The sequence below is a fragment of the Oncorhynchus mykiss genome, chromosome 3 (genome assembly GCF_057628025.1).
Source record: "Oncorhynchus mykiss isolate SJ-2025 chromosome 3, ASM5762802v1, whole genome shotgun sequence".
NCBI lineage: Eukaryota > Metazoa > Chordata > Actinopteri > Salmoniformes > Salmonidae > Oncorhynchus > Oncorhynchus mykiss.
The window spans coordinates 68,595,268-68,615,844 of record NC_143024.1 but is presented as its reverse complement, the minus strand read 5'-3'; the positions used below and the strand labels follow the sequence as shown (position 1 = coordinate 68,615,844).

The following is a 20,577-nucleotide window of genomic DNA, read 5'->3' as shown; positions in this document are numbered from 1 at the left end:
GTTGTCCTTCTGGAAGGTTCTCCGATCTCCACAGAGGAACTCTAGAGCTCTGTCAGAGTGACCATCGGGTTCTTGGTTACCTCCCTGACCAAGGCCCTTCTCCCCGATTGCTCCGTTTGACCGGCGGCCAGCTTTAGAAAGAGTCTTGGTGGTTCCAAACTTCTTCCATTTAAGAATGATGGAGGCCACTGTGTTCTTGGGGACCTTCAATGCTGCAAAAAATGTTTGGTACCCTTCCCCAGATCTGTGCCTCGACACAATCCTGTCTCTGAGCACTACGGACAATTCCTTTGACCTCATGGCTTGGTTTTGGCTCTGACATGCACTGTCAACTGTGGGACTTTATATAGACAGGCATGTGCCTTTCCAAATCATGTCCAATTAATTGAATTTATCACAGGTGGACTCCAATCACGTTGTAAAAACATCTCTAGGATGATCAATGGAAACAGGATGCACCTGAGCTCAATATCGAGTCTCATAGCAAAGGGTCTGAATACTTAGGTAAATAAGGTATTTCTGTTTTTCATTTGAATACATTTGTAAAAATGTCATTATGGGGTATTGTGTGTAGATTGCTGAGGATTTGTATTTATTTAATCCATTTTAGAATAAGGCTGTAACGTAACAAAATGTGGGAAAAGGGGTCTGAGTACTTTCCGAAGGCATTATACATGTATTTGGCTGTGCCATACTCACGAGATGGCCTCGATCATGTCCACACCCATCTCCACACAGCAGGATGCGTGGTCGGCCCGGGCCTCTGGCAGCCCAGACACACAGTAGTAGCAGTCTCCCAGGATCTTAATACGCAGGCAGTGGTTCTCCTGTTGACACATACACATACGTGCATGCACACAAACACACACACACCCACACATGTATGCTCACACACACAGACACACACACACACATAATGTGTTAGTGTGTTACTAGCATTTCCTTTGAGGAGGGTTTTACATACGATGATCACAAAAAGTGTGTTTGTTGCCTGCTTGTTGAAATGCACTTGGTATTGTAAGTCTCTCTGGATAATAGCCTCATGACTAAAAACTCAGTGGAAAATAACTCCTTTCCAAATTAAAACCTGACCACTATATCTAGGCAACCGAATGCTGGCTTCACATTTTGCCAACACTTGGGATAAAACTACAGTACCTTCAGAAAGTTTTCACACCCCTTGATTTTTTCCACATTTTGTTACAGCCTGAATTTCAAATGGATTAAACTGAGATCTTTGTGTCACTGGCCTACACACGATACCCCATAATGTCAAAGTGGAATTATGTTTTTCTAAATTTTACGAATAAATTACAAATGAAAGCTGAAATGCCTTGAGTCACTAAGTATTCAACTCCTTTGCTATGGCAAGACAAAATAAGTTCAGGAGTAAAAATGTGTTTAACAGGTCACATAATACGTTGCATGGGTTCTGTGTGCAATAGTAGTGTTTAACATGATTATTGAATGACTACTTCATCTCTGTACCCCACACATACAATTATCTGTAAGGTATCTCCATCAAGCAGTGAATTCCGAACATAGATTCAACCACAAAAACCAGGGAGGTTTTCCAATGCCTCACAAAGAAGGGCACCTATTGGTAGATGGGTAAAAAAAAAGAAGCAGACATTGAATATCCCTTTGACAATGGTGAAGTTATTAATGACACTTTAGATGGTTTATCAATACACCCAGTCACTACAAAGATACAGGCGTCCTTCCTAACTCAGTTGCCGGAGAGGAAGGAAACCGCTCAGCGATTTCATGAGGCCAATGGTGACTTCAAAACAGTTCGAGTTTAATGGCTGTGATAGGAGAAAACTGAGGATGGATCAACTACATTGTAGTTTATTCACAATACTAACATAATTGACAGAATGAAAAGAAGGAAGCCTTTACAAAATAAAAATATTCTAAAACAACAAGGCACTAATGTAATACTGCAAAAAATGTGGCAAAGCAATTAACTTTTTGTCCTGAATACAAAGTGTTATGTTTGGGGCAAATCCAATACAACACATTACTCAGTACCACTCCATATTTTCAAGCATGGTGGTGGCTGCATCATGCTATGTCTATGCTTGTAATTGTTAAGGACTGGGTAGTTTTTCAGGATAAAAAAATAAACAGAATGGAGCTAAGCACATGCAAAATCCTGTTGGAAAACCTGGTCCAGTCTGCTTTCCACCAGAATGGGTGATGAATTCACCTTTCAGCAGGAAAATAACCTAAAACACAAGGCCAAATCTACACTGGAGTTGCTTACCAAGAAGGCAGTAAATGTTCCTGAGTGGCTGAGTTACAGTTTTGACTTAAATTTACTTGAAAATCCATTGTTGTCAAGCAATGATCAACAACCAATTTGACAGACCTTGAAGAATAATGTTGCACAATCCGGGTGTGGAAAGCTCTTAAAGACTTACCAAGACTTACAGCTATTATCACTGCCAAATGTGCATTCAGCAAATTATTGACTAAGGGGTGTGAATCCTTATGTAAATCAGATATTTCTGTATTTCATTTTCAATAAATGTGCAAAAAATGCCTTTAAACATGTTCTCATTTTGTCATTCTGGAATCTTGTGAGTAGATGGGTGAGAGAAAAAACACCCATCTACACAACAAAATGTGGAATAAGTTAAGGGGTGTGAATACTTTCTGACGGCACTAGATCTGTGGTGTATGTTTTACATACAATGTATAATTATCCCTATATAATGTACTGTCGCTTATAAATACCAAATCTAAATAGAATATTAAATGAATCACTTCCTTTTCTGGGAATTGTGCACTGCAAAACGCCCTCATGACATGAATGTTAAAGAGAATGCCTCTTTTTCTTTTACCTATTTTAATACAATTTCACTGCAGTATAAAATACTGAAATACTGTCAATAGGCTATTGTGTGTGTGCTTGATGGTTTGTTATTTAGAACTCAGCAGTCCAGGCTATAAAGATATTGGGTTGGGAGGGGGGGGGGGGGCAACACAGAGTGGTCACATGGAAAGCTTGAGTAATCATTCTACATGTGTCTTCTAGAACACATAGTTAAGTAGCATGCCCTGGATATGACCTTAATGGTTGCTTGGCAGAGTGAGTCTGGCCTTGTGCTGTACTGTAAATATCTAGCATAATGGTTTGTGTGAGAGAGTGTGTGTGTGTCTCCCTTGGGCAGGGCACAGGACTGCAGCAGGCTCATGTCTCATGATAACCACCTGAATGCCTTCTGTCTCCACAGCACATGGCTCTGTTTAGACCAGGATCCATACAATCACTCCTAGTGTTGTGCAAATTAAAGAGTACGTGGGTGTGTGTGTGTGTGTATGTGTGTGTGTGTGTGTGTGTGTGTGTGTGAGTGTTCACGACCTCCTTGGAACGTCTGACAGGATCTAAATCTATTTAAGTGCATTTAAGAAAATCCTTCTGACTGCATCATTAATACGTCTATGTGATTAATCTGACATATGAAACTGAATGTGTGTATGTGTACTGGAATCAGCTAAGACGTGGCTAGTGAGATGGGCAGTTCTCAGTGTCTTCGCATGCACATACGTGTGTGTGTGTGTGTTTGTTCATATGTTTTGTGCGTGTGCACAGCTATGTGTGTATGCAGATTGTATTATGTGTACGTGCCTGTGCATGCAAGTATGTATGTTCATGCATACGGGCCTGTGTGTGCTCTGCTCTCTGTGCCAGTACCAGGGAGGTCACAGTGGTCCATGCTGGGTCTGGATGAGAATGGGTCTATGTCTGGGAGGTGTGCTGTGACTCAGTGCCCCTGCAGTGGGCTAATGAGGTGATAGTTGAGGCCTGGCTGGCAGACCAGCGGGGGTACACAACCACACAGTGAATTGTGTCAGGGAATTCAAAGTTGTAAAAATCTACATCGTTATCTGTAAACTCAACTATATTTGGCTGGCATTTCAAATAGCAGAAGAAAGGACTCCAAAGTGGGAGGAAGGAGTACTGTACAATCCTAGTGTTGCAGGGTTCACCTGTGTGTGTGTGTGTGTGTGTGTGTGTGTGTGTGTGTGTGTGTGTGTGTGTGTGTGTGTGTGTGTGTGTGTGTGTGTGTGTGTGTGTGTGTGTGTGTGTGTGTGTGTGTGTGTGTGTGTGTGCGTCTGTGCGTCTGTGTGTGCGTCTGTGTGTGCGTGCGCGTGCATGTGTGTGTGCGTGTGTGGTTGCCTGTGTTCTCACCGCGGCCAGCTTGTCGAAGCGGGCGAAAAGTTCATTGAGTGTCATCACCAGCTCCTGGGCAGTACACTGGGACGCCAGACTGGTAAACCCCTCGATGTCTGCAAACAGGATGCTGCAAGACGCAAAGGCGCACACACACACACACACACACACACACACACACACACACACACACACACACACACACAGAGCGAAAGAGATATATATAGAGAGAGAGGTAGAGAGAGGAAAAGGGTTAGCTCCAGTTACTTCAATAGAAAACATTCCAGGTCACTTTCTGATTCTTCCTTAATACTCGTCTCGGATCAATACTAAGTACCTCTTAACATACTGTATCTTGGCTGAGACATTGAACTCAGCACAGTGCTCAGTACTTTCCAGCCAACCAGACATTGAATAAGGGAGCAGATAGAGCTGTTGAATGAAAAGCTAAATTAATTCCTATCCTTTTTTCCCACCCTGAAGTAATACAACTGTGTATAAAGTGGAGAAATTATAGGATAGTCTGAAAGTCATGATTGCTTCCACCTCTCCAATACCCACGCCGCACCACTCTTACTGAATGGCATCGGCCGTTACCACGGGTACAGAGGTGGCTCTGACTCAAGGCTGATTGCCACTGGTCTATTCAATTCAATGGTACCATTTCTGAGAAACATGAGAAAAGTGATGCTTTTAATCAGCATTTTACCTTGGAATGCTTTTTATTTGAAATAAATTATGTTTTTTTTTACCCTGGTCAGTGAGTTGACTGCTCTTCACTCTCCCAGACTCTACTTGGCATGATGGAAGATCCATAAACTTCTAGTGAATCTTTGTTCCCATTTCAACAACTTTCTACCTGTGATGTGCTAGATGCCTTGCTTAAGATGGCTGTCAAAAAAACTCAGGTTTACTTGACCCTTTCTTTTGCTGCCCTAATTGCGGAATCATTGACATATTTTTTACCTTACGGTTATCTTGCTGCAATCCCTAGGGTTTGGAAGGCGGCCCATGTGGTCCCTCTCCACAAAGTTGGTGTTAACCCCTCCGACCTAAATAATTATCGCCCTGTCTCTAAACTGTCTTGCCTATCAAAACATTTTTTAATCTTTGATAAACTCGGGTTAGGTCTTTCCTAGCTACAAAATGTATTCTAAGTGTTCATGAATATGGTTTCAGGCCAGGTCATTGCACCTTTATAGGCTTTGTTAAATAGCAGAAAACAAATAATTCAGTCAACATTCATACCGGTAATAGATTATGGTGATATCGTCTATAATACAGTATATGAATGCGGCTGCCACTGTATTGAAGCCCTAGGATGCAGTTCATCGTAGTGCACTAAGCTTTATTACAGGCGACAGGTTCAGTACACATCACTGAATTCTGTATCAGAAATTAGGCTGGTCCTCTTTGAAGCCCTCTTGAACAAACTTCCCCCGTACCTTACTTAATTGTTAACCTACAGACGTACGAGCCACCAGACCCGATCTCGGGGATTTCTAACGCTGGAGATCCCTTCCATCTCCACTGAGTTAGGTCATCATCAAATCAAACCAAGCTTTATTTATACAGCACATTTCAGACATGGAATGGAACACAATGTGCTTCACTCGAAGAAAAAAACTAAGAATGAAAATAAAAACTGAAATATTTACTACATAACAAACATAAGAGGATAAAAAACAAAATAATAACAATAAAAACGGAACGTCTAAAAAGCTACCTAAGGAAAAGCAAAGCTTTGGGATAGTTAAAAGGCCAGAGGACCTGAGGGACCTACTGGGTACAAGCATGTCTGACGTATTGGGGTGCCAAAAACCAATAGAAGTATCTTAAAATGTAGTCTAAAACTCACAGGCAGGTGCAGAGACCTTAAAACCTGTGTAATGTGTGCTCTCCATCTAGTCTTGGTCAGTACTCGTGCTGCAGCATTCTGTATGTTTTGCAGTTGACCAATGGCTTTCTTGAGTAGACCAGACATAAGAGCATTACAGTAGGGAAGCCTTCTTGTAATCAAAGCATGGATGAGTCTCTCTGTATCAACCTGAGAGAGAAATGTCCTCACCTTGACAATGTTCCTCAGGTGGTAAAAAGCTTTTTTGGTGACATTCCTTACGTGTGATATGAAATTGAGTTCAGAATCTAAAATAACACCTATGTTTTTTTACCTGCTGTTTTATCTGTGCGGCCAGATTCTCCCTCTGTGCTTTGGCTCCAACAATAAGTACCTCCATCTTGTTTTGATTTAGCTGTAGGAAGTTGTGTGCCATCCAAGTATTTAAATCACTAACACAGTCTAATAATCCTCTAGTGACACAGAAATGTAAAGCTGTGTAACGTCTGCGTAGCAGTGAAAATCAATGCTGTGCTTACTGATAACTCTGCCAAGGGGTAACATACTGTATATATACACAAGTATGTGGAAACCCCTTAAAATTTGTGAATTCAGCTATTTCAGCCACACCTGTTGCTGACAGCTTTATACAATTGAGCACACCGCCATGCAATCTCCATAGACAAACACTGGCAGTAGAATGGCCTTACTGAAGTACTCCGTGAATTTCAATGTGCCACCGTCATAGGATGTCACCTTTCCAACAAGTCAGTTCATCAAATTTCTGCCCTGCTATCACTGTCCTGGGCAACTGTAAGTGCTGTTATTGTGAAGTGGAAACGTCTAGGAGCAACAACGGCTCAGCCGCAAAGTGGTAGGCCACACAAGCTCACAGAACGGGACGGCCAAGTGCTGAAGCTCTTAAAAATCATCTGACCTCGGTTGCAACACTCACTACTGAGTTCCAAACTGCCTCTGGAAGCAACGTCAGCACAAGAACTCTCCGGGAGCTTCATGAAATGTGTTTCCATGGCTGAGCAACCTCACACAAGCCTAAGATCACCATGCACAATGCCAAGAGTCGGCTGGAGTGGTGTAAAGCACACCACCATTGGACTCTGGAGTGATGAATCACGCTTCACCATCTGGTAGTCTGATGGACAATTCTGGGTTTAGCAGTTGCCAGGAGAACACTACCTGACCGAACGCATAGTGCCAACTGTAAAGTTTGGTGGAGGGGGAATAATGGTCTGGGGCTAAACGCTACAGCATACAATGACATTCTAGACAATTCTGTGCTTCCAACTTGGAATACGCCCTTTCCTCCCGCCCTTTACGCCCTTTCATCATGATCAAAAGTGTTAAATGCAAATCCAAGAGGACAAAGAGCTGTTTGGCATCTACTTTAACTAAGTAGTAAATGTGCTGTTGTGGGCCTGAAAACCAGATTAGATTTTTTTTTAAAATACAGTTAAAAAATGATTTAGCTGTTTGAAAACCAATTTCTCCAGAAGTTTGCTTAAGAATGGAAGGTTAGAGCTTGGCTGAACATTTCTTCAGAAGGGGTTTCACCATAGCAGATTTTAGTGCAGTGGTGGAAAGTGCGATGCAGTGCAGTGGGGAAAGTGCCTGAGCGAAAGTGCCAAGTCACAGTCACCCAAGTCATAGACTGTTCGCTCTGCAACCGCACAGCAAGCGGTACCAGAGCACCAAGTCTAGAACCAAAAGGTTCCTTAACAGCTTCTACCCCCAAGCCATAAGACTGCTGAAGAATTAAGTCTAGTTATTGTTATGTAATTTTCATGTTACTTTTTGATTTGATTTGATTTTTTTAACTTTAGTAAATATTTTCTTAACTCTATTCTTGAACTGCATGGTTGGTTAAGGGCTTGTAAGTAAGCATTTCACCTGTTGTATTCAACGCATGTGACAAATAACATTTGATTTGATTAACAGTAGCTTGCACTTCTTCAGATATGCAATTAAAAACTGTTTTGAAGACGGTGGTGGGGATAGCATTGAGAAGGCAGGTAGAAGGCTTAAGTTATGATATCACTTCCCTGAGCATGTCTGTGTCAACCAAAAATAAATCTGTAATGCCTTTGCGAGATAGGCTAGGGAACGTATCATTAAACTCCTCATCAGGTCTTTCTAGACTGATACCCAGCCTAATGTTTGTTATCTTATTTCTGAAGTATGCCACAAACATTTATATATGGAGGAAAGTTCACATAGGTTTGCGTGGGTAGGATTTATCGAGAAGAGCACTCTCAAATTATTTGGATCATTAGTTAGAAAAATGAGCCCGTCTGGCATTTCTAATTGCCTTGTTGTATATGCCAAGTTCCTCTCTCAGAATATCATAACGGACCTACAACTTTGACTTTCTCCACTTCCGCTCTGCCTTTCTGCAAGTTCTCTTAAATGTACAAGTTTTCTCACTCATCCAAGGGGCTCTCCCTTTGGATTTGGCCTTTTTCAACTTTACTGGAGCTATGGCATCAATGGTTGCTCTTAATTTGCAATTAAAGTTAGCAAATAAATCAACACAAGAGAAAGGCTAAATATTTGATGGAGTACTGTTCATACACTCAGTAAAATCTGTAGCAACTTCAGAGGTAAGATAGCGTTTCTTAATAATGCGTTCAGTATTACCCTGTGCTATGGGCAACATGGTAGTACAAAATACACAGTGGTGATCAGATAAAGCAACATCAACAATAGAGGATATGTCAATAGAAAGCCCCTTGGTAATAACCAGGTCCAGAGTATGGCCGCGGTTATGCATTGGCCCAATAATATGTTGGATAAAGTCCATAGAGCTCAAAAGATTCATAAGTCAGTCTCTTTGTCAACATGAATATTAAAATCACCCATCACAATGATTTTATCATAGTTCTCAAGGACAATAGACAATAGTTCAGCTAAATCAGTAAAGAAAGTGGGGCAGTGCTATGGTGGCCTATACAGGGTTATGGCCAGCACTGGTGGCCGACATGTAAACAGTATAGCATGATGCTCAAAAGACCCAAGTTGCCAAATGAAATGTCTGAAGACAGCCATGTTTCAGTGAGAAACATGCAATCAACTTAGTGCTCAGGAATGAGGTCATTCACGAGAAAGGTTTTATTGTGATTGCTCGAACATTTAAAAGAGCCATATTCAATGAGAGTGGGCTACTCTGCCCCTGGGGCATCTGCCTCGAGGTAACGAATAGAATAACTACCAAATTATTAACTTTACAACCATTTTTTCTGACAGTCTCCAATCTATCAGAATGGTAACAGATTACAGTTTGTATAAACTTACTAGAAGGTGGAGTTAAAGGAACATAAATTAGGTTACTCATCATGTCTACAGGAGTTGATATGCTTTCCAAGTCCTCTGTTGCTTATTCTGACAGGGAGAACTGTAGCACTACCAGACCCTGTCCGTCAGTCTCCAAAACAGTTTTGATGTTGCTGGAAATAATAATAAACCCTTTGTTTGGGGTGAATCCGGTCTCTTTTAAGAAGTGCTGGTTGCTCCCAAGCAAATCAAAGTTGTCACAAAGAGAGACATTCCTGTCATTGCAAACTTTCTTCAGGTACTCGTTTATGGCAAATAGTTAGCTGAATTATTCGGAACCCCTTCAGTAGCACGGGAGGGGCCCAGAGATTATTTTTCTCTACCCTGTGCTAGGGAGGTTCTTTAAAAATTATTTGTAGTCCTCCCTCAGGTCCTCAGGCCGCTTAAAACGAAGGTTGTTAAAACCTACATGTGTGACGATAGTGTCAATTTTGGAGTAGTTGGCCAGAACCGTGGTCAGGAGAGTGTTGATGTCATGGACATGGTCTCCTGGATGACAGTGGACCTTAGTCGGTCCACAGACCGTAGGCAGCCCAATATCTCTCACCATCGAGCTGCCCACAATGTTGGTGGTAGTAATGGAATCCGATGGGAGAAACGACCTGCTGAACTGTGGTGGGCATGGGGGAGGGTGGCACTGGGAGGCTACCGGCTAATCTGTGCTGAGTCCTGGAGCTGGTAAGTCAGTCTCAAGTGTGGCAAAGCTGTTTCATAGCTGGATCGAAGCTTCTCGGATGGAGGGGTGGCCAGACTGCCTTCCCGATCTCCTACACCTTGCGAGTATCCAGTCTCCCATGGGCCGCGGAGTTGAATTTAACCTGTCGGTTGGATTGAGACAGATCAGTGCCACCAGACTCATCAACAGTTTTGCTATAGGAGGCATATAAAACTGCGGTCTAAGGCACTGCATCGCAGTGCTTGAGGTGTAACTACAGTCTACAGCGGTTCGATCCCAGGCTGTGTCGCAGCCAGCTGCGACTGGGAGACCCATGAGGTGGTGCACAATTGGCCCAGCGTGGTCTGGGGTTGGCCGGATGGGATGCCCTTGTCCCATCACGTTCTAACGACTCCTTATGGCAGGCTGGCCGCATGCACACTGACTTTGGTCACCAGCTGTACAGTGTTTCCTCCGACACATTGGTGCGGCTTGCTTCCAGGTTAAGCGAGCAGTGTGTCAAGAAGTAGTGCGGCTTGGCAGGGTCGTGTTTCAGAGGACGCATGGCTCTCGACCTTCACCTCTTCTGAGTCCATACAGGAGTTGCAGCGATGGGACAAGACTGTAACTTCCAATTGGGGGGAAAAAGTGTTTAAAAGTTACAAAAATACAAAAAAATCAGAAAAATCAGGATGATTCGTATGAGGCTTGGTAAATCTGCACCTTACGTTTGGAATAATCTCCTAAACTCTCTAAAATTGGATGATTTGGTGCCTCTAGGGCAATTCAGACAGCTGATTGAGGACCTTTTTACAGAACAATGTGTTTGTTTTCAATGATTGTGTTTTGTATCTCTGCTTTGCTTATTGTAGTGTAGTGTATATTATTTTGTAATTCCAGGGCTCATCTGTAAAAGAGACCTTGGCTCAGCATGACTCCCTGTCAAAACAAAATGTTCATGGGAAGACTTTCTGACTTTCTACATTAACAATAGCCGCCACCACAGCACCTTATCATATATGTTACCAATACGTCAGCCCCATTACCATTCCAGTGGGCTGACTACTTGACTGACTGTGCTGTGATGAGTGCTAAAGACAAGTAGCTATCTACGCTATTGAAAAACACAATTACTTCTGGCTATGTGACTGTGCTGAGTGTTAGCAATCTATGCTATTGAAAAATGTATGTCCCAATGGTGTTGGAGAACAGAGGCTTTCTTCACTCAACACAGAGAGAGAGTGTGTGGAGGCAGGTAATCTTCCCTGAGAACAAGGTAACTGATAGGGCTGTCTATTATGTGTTTCCACTTAGTGGTCGGGACAGGACACATACACAACACTACGACAGTGTGGATGAAGATGAGCTCATCTAGTTTCACTTTTCTATATTCAATCTGGAGACAAAGAGAGAGAAGAGGCAGCGACAGCTCGATTTCAGCACTAGGCCATGGGGGGACTGCCTGGGAGTCAGGTTGGCTTGACATGACATGATCGACTAATCTCTTGAGCTTCTGTTGACACTGGGAGTTGTTCTCAGGGACGTTGTGGCTCTCTGTTCCTTATCCAAGTCTGAAGGTTGGCTGTGAATGCTTGAATGGTTTCCGGAGAACATGCTATGCCGTTTAAAGGAGTACTCAATAGACAGTCCGTTAAGAGACAGGCTGTCAATGAACTGATCCAAGTTTGACCTCACAACTACTATTAAACAAAAAAATAAACGTCCTCTCACTGTCAACTGCATTTATTTTCAGCAAACTTGACATGTGTAAATATTTGTTTGAACATAACAAGATTCAACAACTGAGACATAAACTGAGCAAGTTCCACAGACATGTGACGAACAGAAATGGAATAATGTGTCCCTGAACAAAGGGGGAGTCAAAATCAAAAGTAACAGTCAGCATCTGGTGTGGCCACCAGCTGCATTAAGTACTGCAGTGCATCTCTTCCTCATGGACTGCACCAGATTTGCCAGTTCCTACTGGGAGATGTTACCCCACTCTTCCACCAAGGCACCTGCAAATTCCAACAGATCCCAGACGTGCTCAATGGGATTAAGATCCGGGCTCTTCGATGGCCTTGGCAGAACACTGACATTCCTGTCTTGCAGGAAATCACGTACAGGACGAGCAGTATGGCTGGTGGCATTGTCATGCTGGAGGGTCATGTCAGGATGAGCCTGCCTGAAGGGTACCACATGAGGAAGGAGGATGTCTTCCCTGTAACGCACAGCATTGACATTGCCTGCAATGACAACAAGCTCAGTCCGATGATGCTGTGGCACACCGCCCCAGACCATGACGGACCCTCCATCTCCAAATCGATCCCGCTCCAGAGTACAGGCCTCAGTGTAACTCTTATTCCTTCGACGATAAACACAAATCCAACCATCATCCCTGTTGAGACAAAACCGCGAGTCGTCAGTGAAGAGCACTTTTTGCCAGTCCTGTCTGGTCCAGCGATGGTGGGTTTGTGCCCATTGTCGACGTTGTTGCCAGTGATGTCTGGTGAGGACCTGCCTTACAACAGGCCTACAAGCCCTCAGTCCAGCCTCTCTCAGCCTATTGCAGATAGTCTGAGCACTGATGGAGGGATTGTGCGTTCCTGGTGTAACTCGGGCAGTTGTTGTTGAAATCCTGTAACTGTCCCGCAGGTGTGATGTTCGGATGTACCGATCCTGTGCAGGTGTTGTTACATGTGGTCTGCCACTGCGAGGATGATCAGCTGCCCATCCTGTCTCCCTGTAGCGCTGTCTTAGGCGTCTCACCGTACGGACATTGCAATTTATTGCCCTGGCCACATCTGCAGTCCTCATGCCTTCTTGCAGCATGCCTAAGGCACGTTCACGTAGATTAGCAACGACCCTGTGTATCTTTCTTTTGTTGTTTTTCGGAGTCATTAGAAAGGCCCCCTTAGTGTCCTAAGATTTCATAACTGCGACCTTAATTGCCTACCGTCTGTAAACTGTTAGTGTCTTAACGACCGTTCCACAGGTGCTTGTTCATTAATGGGAAACAGTGTTTAGACCCGTTACAATGAAGATCTGTGAAGTTATTTGGATAGCTTGCTATCGTCGACGGAAAAATGAATTCCCAAGTTTATCAAGACATGTTGCAGGAGAATGTAAGGCTATCTGTCTGTCAATTGAAGCTCAACAGAAGTTGGGTGATGCAACAGGATAACGACAAAAAACACAGAAGTAAATCTACAACAGAATTGCTTCAACAGAAGAAAATATGCCTTCTGGAGTGGCCCAGTCAGAGTCCTGACCTCAACCTGATTGAGATGCTGTGGCATGAGTTCAAGAGAGTGATTCACACCAGACATCCCAAGAATATTGCTGAACTGATATAGTTTTGTATAGAGGAATGATCCAAAATTCCTCCTGAGCGTTGTGCAGGTCTGGTCCACAACTACAGAAAACGTTTGGTTGAGGTTATTGCTGTTAAAGGAGGGTCAACCTGTTATTAAATCAAAGGGTTCACATACTTGTTCCACCCTGCAGTGTGAACGGTTACACGCTGTGTTCTGCAAAGACATGAAAACGTATAATTGTTTGTGTGTTATGAGTTTAAGCAGACAGTGTTTGTCTATTGTCGTGGCTTAGATGAGATAACATTCTATGACTAATTTATGCAGAAATCAAGGTAATTCCAAAGGATTCACATACTTTTTCTAGCCCCTGTATCTAGAAAGGGAGGGGGTGACTAAAATTGGGTAATTATATCTTTTGATATATTTGTCTGTGTTCTTTTCTTTCATCACGGGATGGAGATAAAGACGACAGGGAAGAGAGAGTGAGAGAGAGAGGAAGAAACGAGCAGCTTCAGAGACAAATACGCTCACATGAGTATCACAGGGTACACACAGCCCAGCTCCATGCCACTACCAGCCCTGCCTGCAGGAAGATGAATGGGGACAAGATAAGATATGTCTATACGCTGAAAATAGAGCTGAAGGAACAGGAGCATAGAGGGAGACAGAGAAGGGTGTTACGAGGTTATAAAATAATAATTGGGGGAGGAGGGGATGGTTCCATCTAGAGTCAACCTAGACAAAACCAGAGACAGTGGTTCTGTCCAGAAACAATCCATAGTCTCTACCCCCAATCTGTTCATATGAAAGAATTGGATAGGTATAAGCCTATCACAGGGACAGCTGGAGCTACTCCCAGTAGGCCCATACTCCCATTACAGGTGCTACTCCCAGTAGACCCATACTCCCATTGCTGGTGCTCCTCCCAGTAGGCCCATACTCCCATTGCTGGTGCTACTCCCAGTAGACCCATACTCCCATTGCTGGTGCTACTCCCAGGAGGCCCATACTCCCATTATAGGTGCTCCTCCAAGTAGGCTCATACTCCCATTACAGGTGCTCCTCCAAGTAGGCTCATACTCCCAATGCTGGTGCTCCTCCCAGTAGGCCCATACTCCCATTGCTTACACCTAAGAATCCAGTGACTGTGGTCTCTCTTAGCTGGAGTCTTAGCATCCTTTTATTTCTGTCCCAGAGAGCTGTTGTCATGACCACAGATTGTGATTAGGAAGAGAGCCATCAAGCATTAGAGGAGAGGAGATGAGAGGGGAAGGAATGGGAAGGGGAGGATGGGGGATGCTGCCTTCCAATTGACCTTGGATAACTATAAATATGGATACCCATTCTGGGGTTTGAACCAAGACAAATAATGACCATTTAAAGACTGCATTCTCCTTATTATTATTTTTTTCATAATTCAAGAGTGCCTTGATCTGAAATTAAGATTACTTTATTGGTCAATTGCAAACTAAGTCGACCTGAAATTTGACTTCCACTTTTAACCCAACCCCTCCGAAGGACACATACAGGTTTTGGAGAGGTGTGGGAGGCTGCCACACTAGGTGCTGTTGTTGTTCCTTATCAATCTACATACGTTACCCCATAATGACAAAGAGCCTTGCACAAGTCTCAATAGCAGGCAATGGCATCTAGGATTTGATACCAGCAACCCTCCGGTTGCCAGCTCACTTCCCGACAGATTTTTCCCGTCAGACAAGGGATTTGAACTGGCAACCCTCCAGTTGCTATCTCGCCTCTCTAACTGCTAGGCTACCTGCCGCTCCAAATGGAAGCTCCACCACTGTAGTATTTAAATACACTACCATTCAAACGTTTAGGGTCACTTAGAAATGTCCTTGTTTTTTAAATAAAAGCAAAAAAAATTGTCCATTGAAATAACATCAAATTGATCAGAAATACAGTGTAGACATTGTTAATGTTGGAATATGTATGGAATATCTACATAAGTGTACAGAGGCCCATTATTAGCAACCATCACTCCTGTGTTCCAATGGCACGTTGTGTTAGCTAATCCAAGTTTATCGTTTTAAAAGGCTAATTGATCATTAGAAAACCATTTTGCAATTATGTTAGCACAGCTGAAAACTGTTGTTCTGATTAAAGAAGCAATAAAACTGGCCTTCTTTAGACTAGTTGAGTATCTGGAGCATCAGCATTTATGGGTTCGATTACAGGCTCAAAATGGCCAGAAACAAATAACTTTCTTCTGAAACTCATCAGTCTATTCTTGTTCTGAGAAATTAAGGCTTTTCCATGTGAGAAATTGTCAAGAAACTGAAGATCTCGTACAACGCTGTGTACTACTCCCTTTACAGAACAGCGCAAACTGGCCCTAACCAGAATAGAAAGAGGAGTGGGAGGCCCCGGTGCACAACTGAGCAAGAGGACAAGTACATTAGAGTGTCTAGTTTGAGAATGCTGGCCTTCTAGGCAGAGTTCCTCTGTCCAGTGTCTGTGTTCTTTTGCCCATCTTAATATTTTATTTTTATTGGCCAGTCTGAAATATGGCCAGCATCCCAGAGTCGCCTCTTCACTGTTGACGTTGAGACTGGTGTTTTGCGGGTACTATTTAATGAAGCTGCCAGTTGAGGACTTGTCAGGCGTCTGTTCTCAAACTAATGATCAATTACTTTTAAAATTATAAACTTGGATTAGCTAACACAACATGCCATTGGAACACAGGAGTGATGGTAGCTGATAATGGGCCTCTGTACGCCTATGTAGATATTCCATAAAAAATCTTCCATTTCCAGCTACAATTATCTTTACAACATTAACAATGTCTACACTGTATTTCTGATCAATTCTTACAAAAACAAGGACATTTCTAAGTGACCCCAAACTTTTGAATGGTTGTGTACATTTGTTGTTTACCAAGTGATAGCAACAGAATACTCTCAATTGTATTCATTACAATGCAGAGAAAGAAAATAGAGGTTATGTCATGTGAATTGTACTGTAATGGCTAGTCCCCCTGGTCTGTTTTCTGTGTGATCCTGGGTTGGCTGGCTGACACAGACACAGGCACGGCGGACACGGCGGAGCACTAGACCCAGCCAAGACCACCTCCCTTTAAACATAGATTATCAGCTTGTACTGTAGCTGAGGACAGGGGCGACATGGAGGCTAAATTTAGACACAAATATAATCCCTGTGCCTCCCACAACGAGCGGATTAAGAGCGCCACAAATATTATCTCCCAGGAAGCAGTATGTTCCGTTCTCCTAGTGCACGACCATATATGTATATTTGGGCTGGTTTGGAGGGGGTAGGCGGGAGCCTGGGCAGAAATCGAGAGCTGTGTCAGGTCTTAAAGCTCCATTTAATCGTTAGACGATGAATCATGAGATATTTAATGGAGGCATATCTAAGATAGTGTTGTTGTTGTTGTTTTTTACACAAGACACACAGTAACTTCCTAGAGTACTTCACCGAAATCAAGGCATTTAGAGAAACATGGGTCTACATGCATGGGTTTTCTTCATTCAACTCTGCCCCAAAGCATGTCTTTCATGTTAGAGGCACATGTACAGCAGGCCCATTTTCTATAGAGGAATATGTTCTATAAATTACTGTATTTATGTATGTATACAGGGCCCCCAGAAAGAATTCAGACCCTTTGACTTTTCCAAATTTTGTTAGGTTACAGACTTATTCTAAAATAGTTTGTTTTCCTTATCAATCTACACACATTACCCCATAATGACAAAGCAAAAACAGGTTTTTGGAAATGTTTGCTAATTTATAAAAAAATATAAAATGTTCAGACACTTTAATCAGTACTTTGTTGAAGCATCTTTGGCAGCGATTACAGCCTCGAGTGTTATTGGGTATGATGCTACAACCTTGGCACATCTGTATTTGGGTAGTTTCTCCTATTCTTCTCTGCAGATCCTCTCAAGTTCTCTCAGATTGGCTCATACTCCATTGCTGCACAGCTTTTTTCAGGTCTCTCCATAGAATTAAGATCAGGTTCAAGTCCGGGCTCTGGCTGGGCCACTCAAGGACATTCAGAGACTTGTCCCGAAGCCACTCCTGCGTTGTCTTGGCTGTGTGCTTAGGTTAGTTGTCCTGTTGGAAGGTGAACCTTCAACCCAGACTGAGGTCCTGAGCACTCTGGAGCAGATTTTCACCAAGGATCTCTCTGTACTGACTAGTCTCCCAGTCTGTGCCGCTGAAAAACATCCCCACAGCATGCTGCTGCCATCTCCATGCTTCACCGTATAGATGGTGTCAGGTTTCCTCCAGATGTGATGCTTGGCTTTCATGTCAAAGAGTTCAATCTTGGTTTCATCAGACTAGAAAATCTTGTTTCTCATGGTCTGAGAGTCTTTAGGTGGCTTTTGGCAAACTCCAAGTGGGCTGTCATGTGCCTTTTACTGAGGAGTGACTTCTGTCTGGCATAAAGGCCTGATTAATGGAGTACTGCAGAGATGGTTGTCCTTCTGGAAGGTTCTCCCATCTCCACAGGGGAACTCTAGAGCCCTGACAGAGTGACCATTGAGTTCTTGGTCACCTTCCTGACCAAGCCCTTCTCCCCAATTGCTCAGTTTGGCCGGGCGGTCAGCTCTAGGAAGCGTTTTGGTGGTTCTAAAGTTCTTCTATTTAAGAATGATGGAGGCCACTGTGTTCTTGGGGACCTTCAATACTGCAGACATTTGTTGGTACCCTTCCCCAGATCTGTGCCTCGACACAACCCTGCCTCGGAGCTCTACGGATAATTCCTTTGACCTCATGGCTTGGTTTTTGCTCTGACATGCACTGTCAACTGCGGGACCTTATATAGACAGGCGTGTGCCTTTTTAAATCATGTTCAATCCATTGAATTTACCACAGGTGGATTCCAATCAAGTTGTAGAAACACCTCAAGGATGATCAACAGGATGCACCTGAGCTCAACTAATTAAAAAATATGTACCTTTATTTAACTTGGCAAGTCAGTTAAGAACAAATTCTTATTTACAATGACAGCCTACACCGACCAAACCCGGACGATGCTGGGCCAATTGTGCCGTAAAGTTATTGCACAATGAATATCTGATGTTTTCTCCCAGTGGTGACGTCCTGTTTTGGTGAATGTATTTTTCTTTTTAATTTCTGGTACATACACCCAGTGACTCATAGATACTGTATACAGTTCCTTCTGAAAGTTTTCAGACCCCTTGACGTTTTATTCTAAAAGTGATTAAATATGTATTTTTCCTCAGCAATCTACACACAATACCCCTTAATGACAAAGTGAGGTTTGTAGAAATGTTTGCAACTTTATTAAAAATAATTAACGGAAATACCTTATTTACACAAGTATTTAGACCCTTTGCTATGAGACTCAGAACTGTGGTCTCCCGAGTGGTGCAGCGGTCTAAGACAGTGTATCTCGGTGCTAGAGGCGTCACTACAGACATCCTGGTTCAAATCCAGGATGTATCACAACTGGCCATGATTGGGAGTCAGGCCTTTATGCCACTCCTCAGTAAAAGGCACATGACAGCCCACTTGGAGTTTGGAGTCAGAAACAAGATTTTCTAGTCTGATGAAACCAAGATTGGGAGTCCCAATCATGGCTAGTTGTGATACAGCCTGGATTTGAACCAGGATGTCTGTAGTGACGCCTCTAGCACCGAGATACACTGTCTTAGACCGCTGCACCACTCGGGAGACCACAGTTCTGAGTCTCAGTCAGAGAGAGACAATATATTCGCATCAGCGTTATTGTGCTCATCCATTGCATTATTTTGCTAAACTGTCAGAGATGATAAACAGACAGTCATATCTAATTTGCTCAATGGAATGTAACAATGGAATGAACCTTCTGTACTAACCACACAGGTTTACAGGCTACAACAAGGCCATGCGCTGGACTCAGGCAATGTCACAACTAGAGTAAATCTACTGTAAATCACTCCAAAAGGTGGATAATCTGCACAACAACAAGGCCCAGGATGGAATAACAACCCTTTTACAGCTTTGGGGTGAAACCGCTGAAACCCAGAGTTTCAGTTAAAACGTGACACCCGAGCTGCAAGGGAGTGAATGGCATTATATTGTTAGGAATTTGTTTGTTACAGTACGCCTCCATGCTTGCTTGCTTCTGAGCTAGGCCTCGGCTCGCATGAAAACGGCAGCCATGCCAGGGACCGCATCCAACATCCAACATCCCCCTGGGAAAGAATAAAGGGAGAGAGAGAGAAAAAAAAAAGAGAGAGAGAGAGAGAGAGAGAGAGAGAGAAAGCACTTCCTGCTTACATAGCTAGCCCACGCAGAACCTGTTACGGGTCATCTCGCTGCCATGTCAAAAGGGGCTTCTGTCTTGACCCCTAACCTTGTTTCCCCCGGACCTCCTGGCACTGCCACAGACAATCAGCCTTTCATCTCCCGCCGCATAGCTTGACCCCTCAGCACTGTTGATGGTTGGGCTCTCCCCTCCTGCCGCACTCATGGCCTCCCTGCCTCTCTCCATTTCACTCACCTCACTCTGCATACATTCCCCTCTCTCCCTCCTTCCCCTTTCTCTCCCTCACTCCCTCCTTCTATGCCTCTCTCCACTTCACTCATCTCACCCTGCATATCCCCCTCTCACTCTTTTCCTTCTCTATCTCCCCTCTTCACAGTTCTCCTACCACGCCTTCTGTCATTTTAGTTCTAATACTACTGTCATATCAGGATAGTGTCCAGTTCAGCTACCTGTCTGTGTGGTCATTTATACATTTCTCTCTCTCTCTCTCTCTCTCTCTCTGTCGCTCTGTGTCTCTGTCTCTGTCTCTGTTGTTGTGATGATCCTGTCATGCCCAACCAAACCCATGTGTAGCTGTTACATTTGGCTGCTTGTCAGTTCGTATTTCCTCCTCTCTGTCCCTGGCTGCACACCTTCCTGTCAACTCTGTTGCTGTCCGTGGTCTTAGCAGAGCTCTACACCAGCATGCCCCAAAGACAAGCCATTCCCATCCAATATCATCCATATTCTCAGCAGCCATTTTCTCTACACCCAGGTGACATCAGCTGGGAAGAAAGGGGGAAAGGGGGATACCTAGTCAGTTGTACAACTGAATGCCTTCAACTGAAATGGGCCTTCCACATTTAACCCAACTCCAAGAGCGACCAGGGCTATGTTCTAATGTACACTAGTACACCACTTGCCACCAGAGAAACTGAGGATGGATCAACTAGGGCTGTGGCGGTCATGACATTTCTTCAGCTGTTGATTGTCAAGCAAATA

At 43.5% G+C, this 20,577-nt stretch overlaps 1 protein-coding gene across 5 annotated transcripts in view; it reads right to left on the bottom strand.

The window, feature by feature from the left end:
• Positions 1–20,577, bottom strand: part of LOC110520268 (adenylate cyclase type 5) — a 138,319-nt gene that overhangs the window by 32,728 nt on the left and 85,014 nt on the right. For 4 of the 5 annotated variants that reach the window (XM_021597450.3, XM_021597451.3, XM_090229994.1 and 1 more), the window contains exons 4-5: positions 4,202–4,313; positions 700–827 (exon numbers count right to left, since the gene is read on the bottom strand). In XM_021597450.3, the coding sequence (XP_021453125.2) occupies positions 700–827; positions 4,202–4,313 (240 nt within the window). Of the gene's footprint in view, positions 1–699; positions 836–4,201; positions 4,314–20,577 lie in introns of those variants that run through there. The other variant, XM_090229996.1, reaches the window with a different exon arrangement.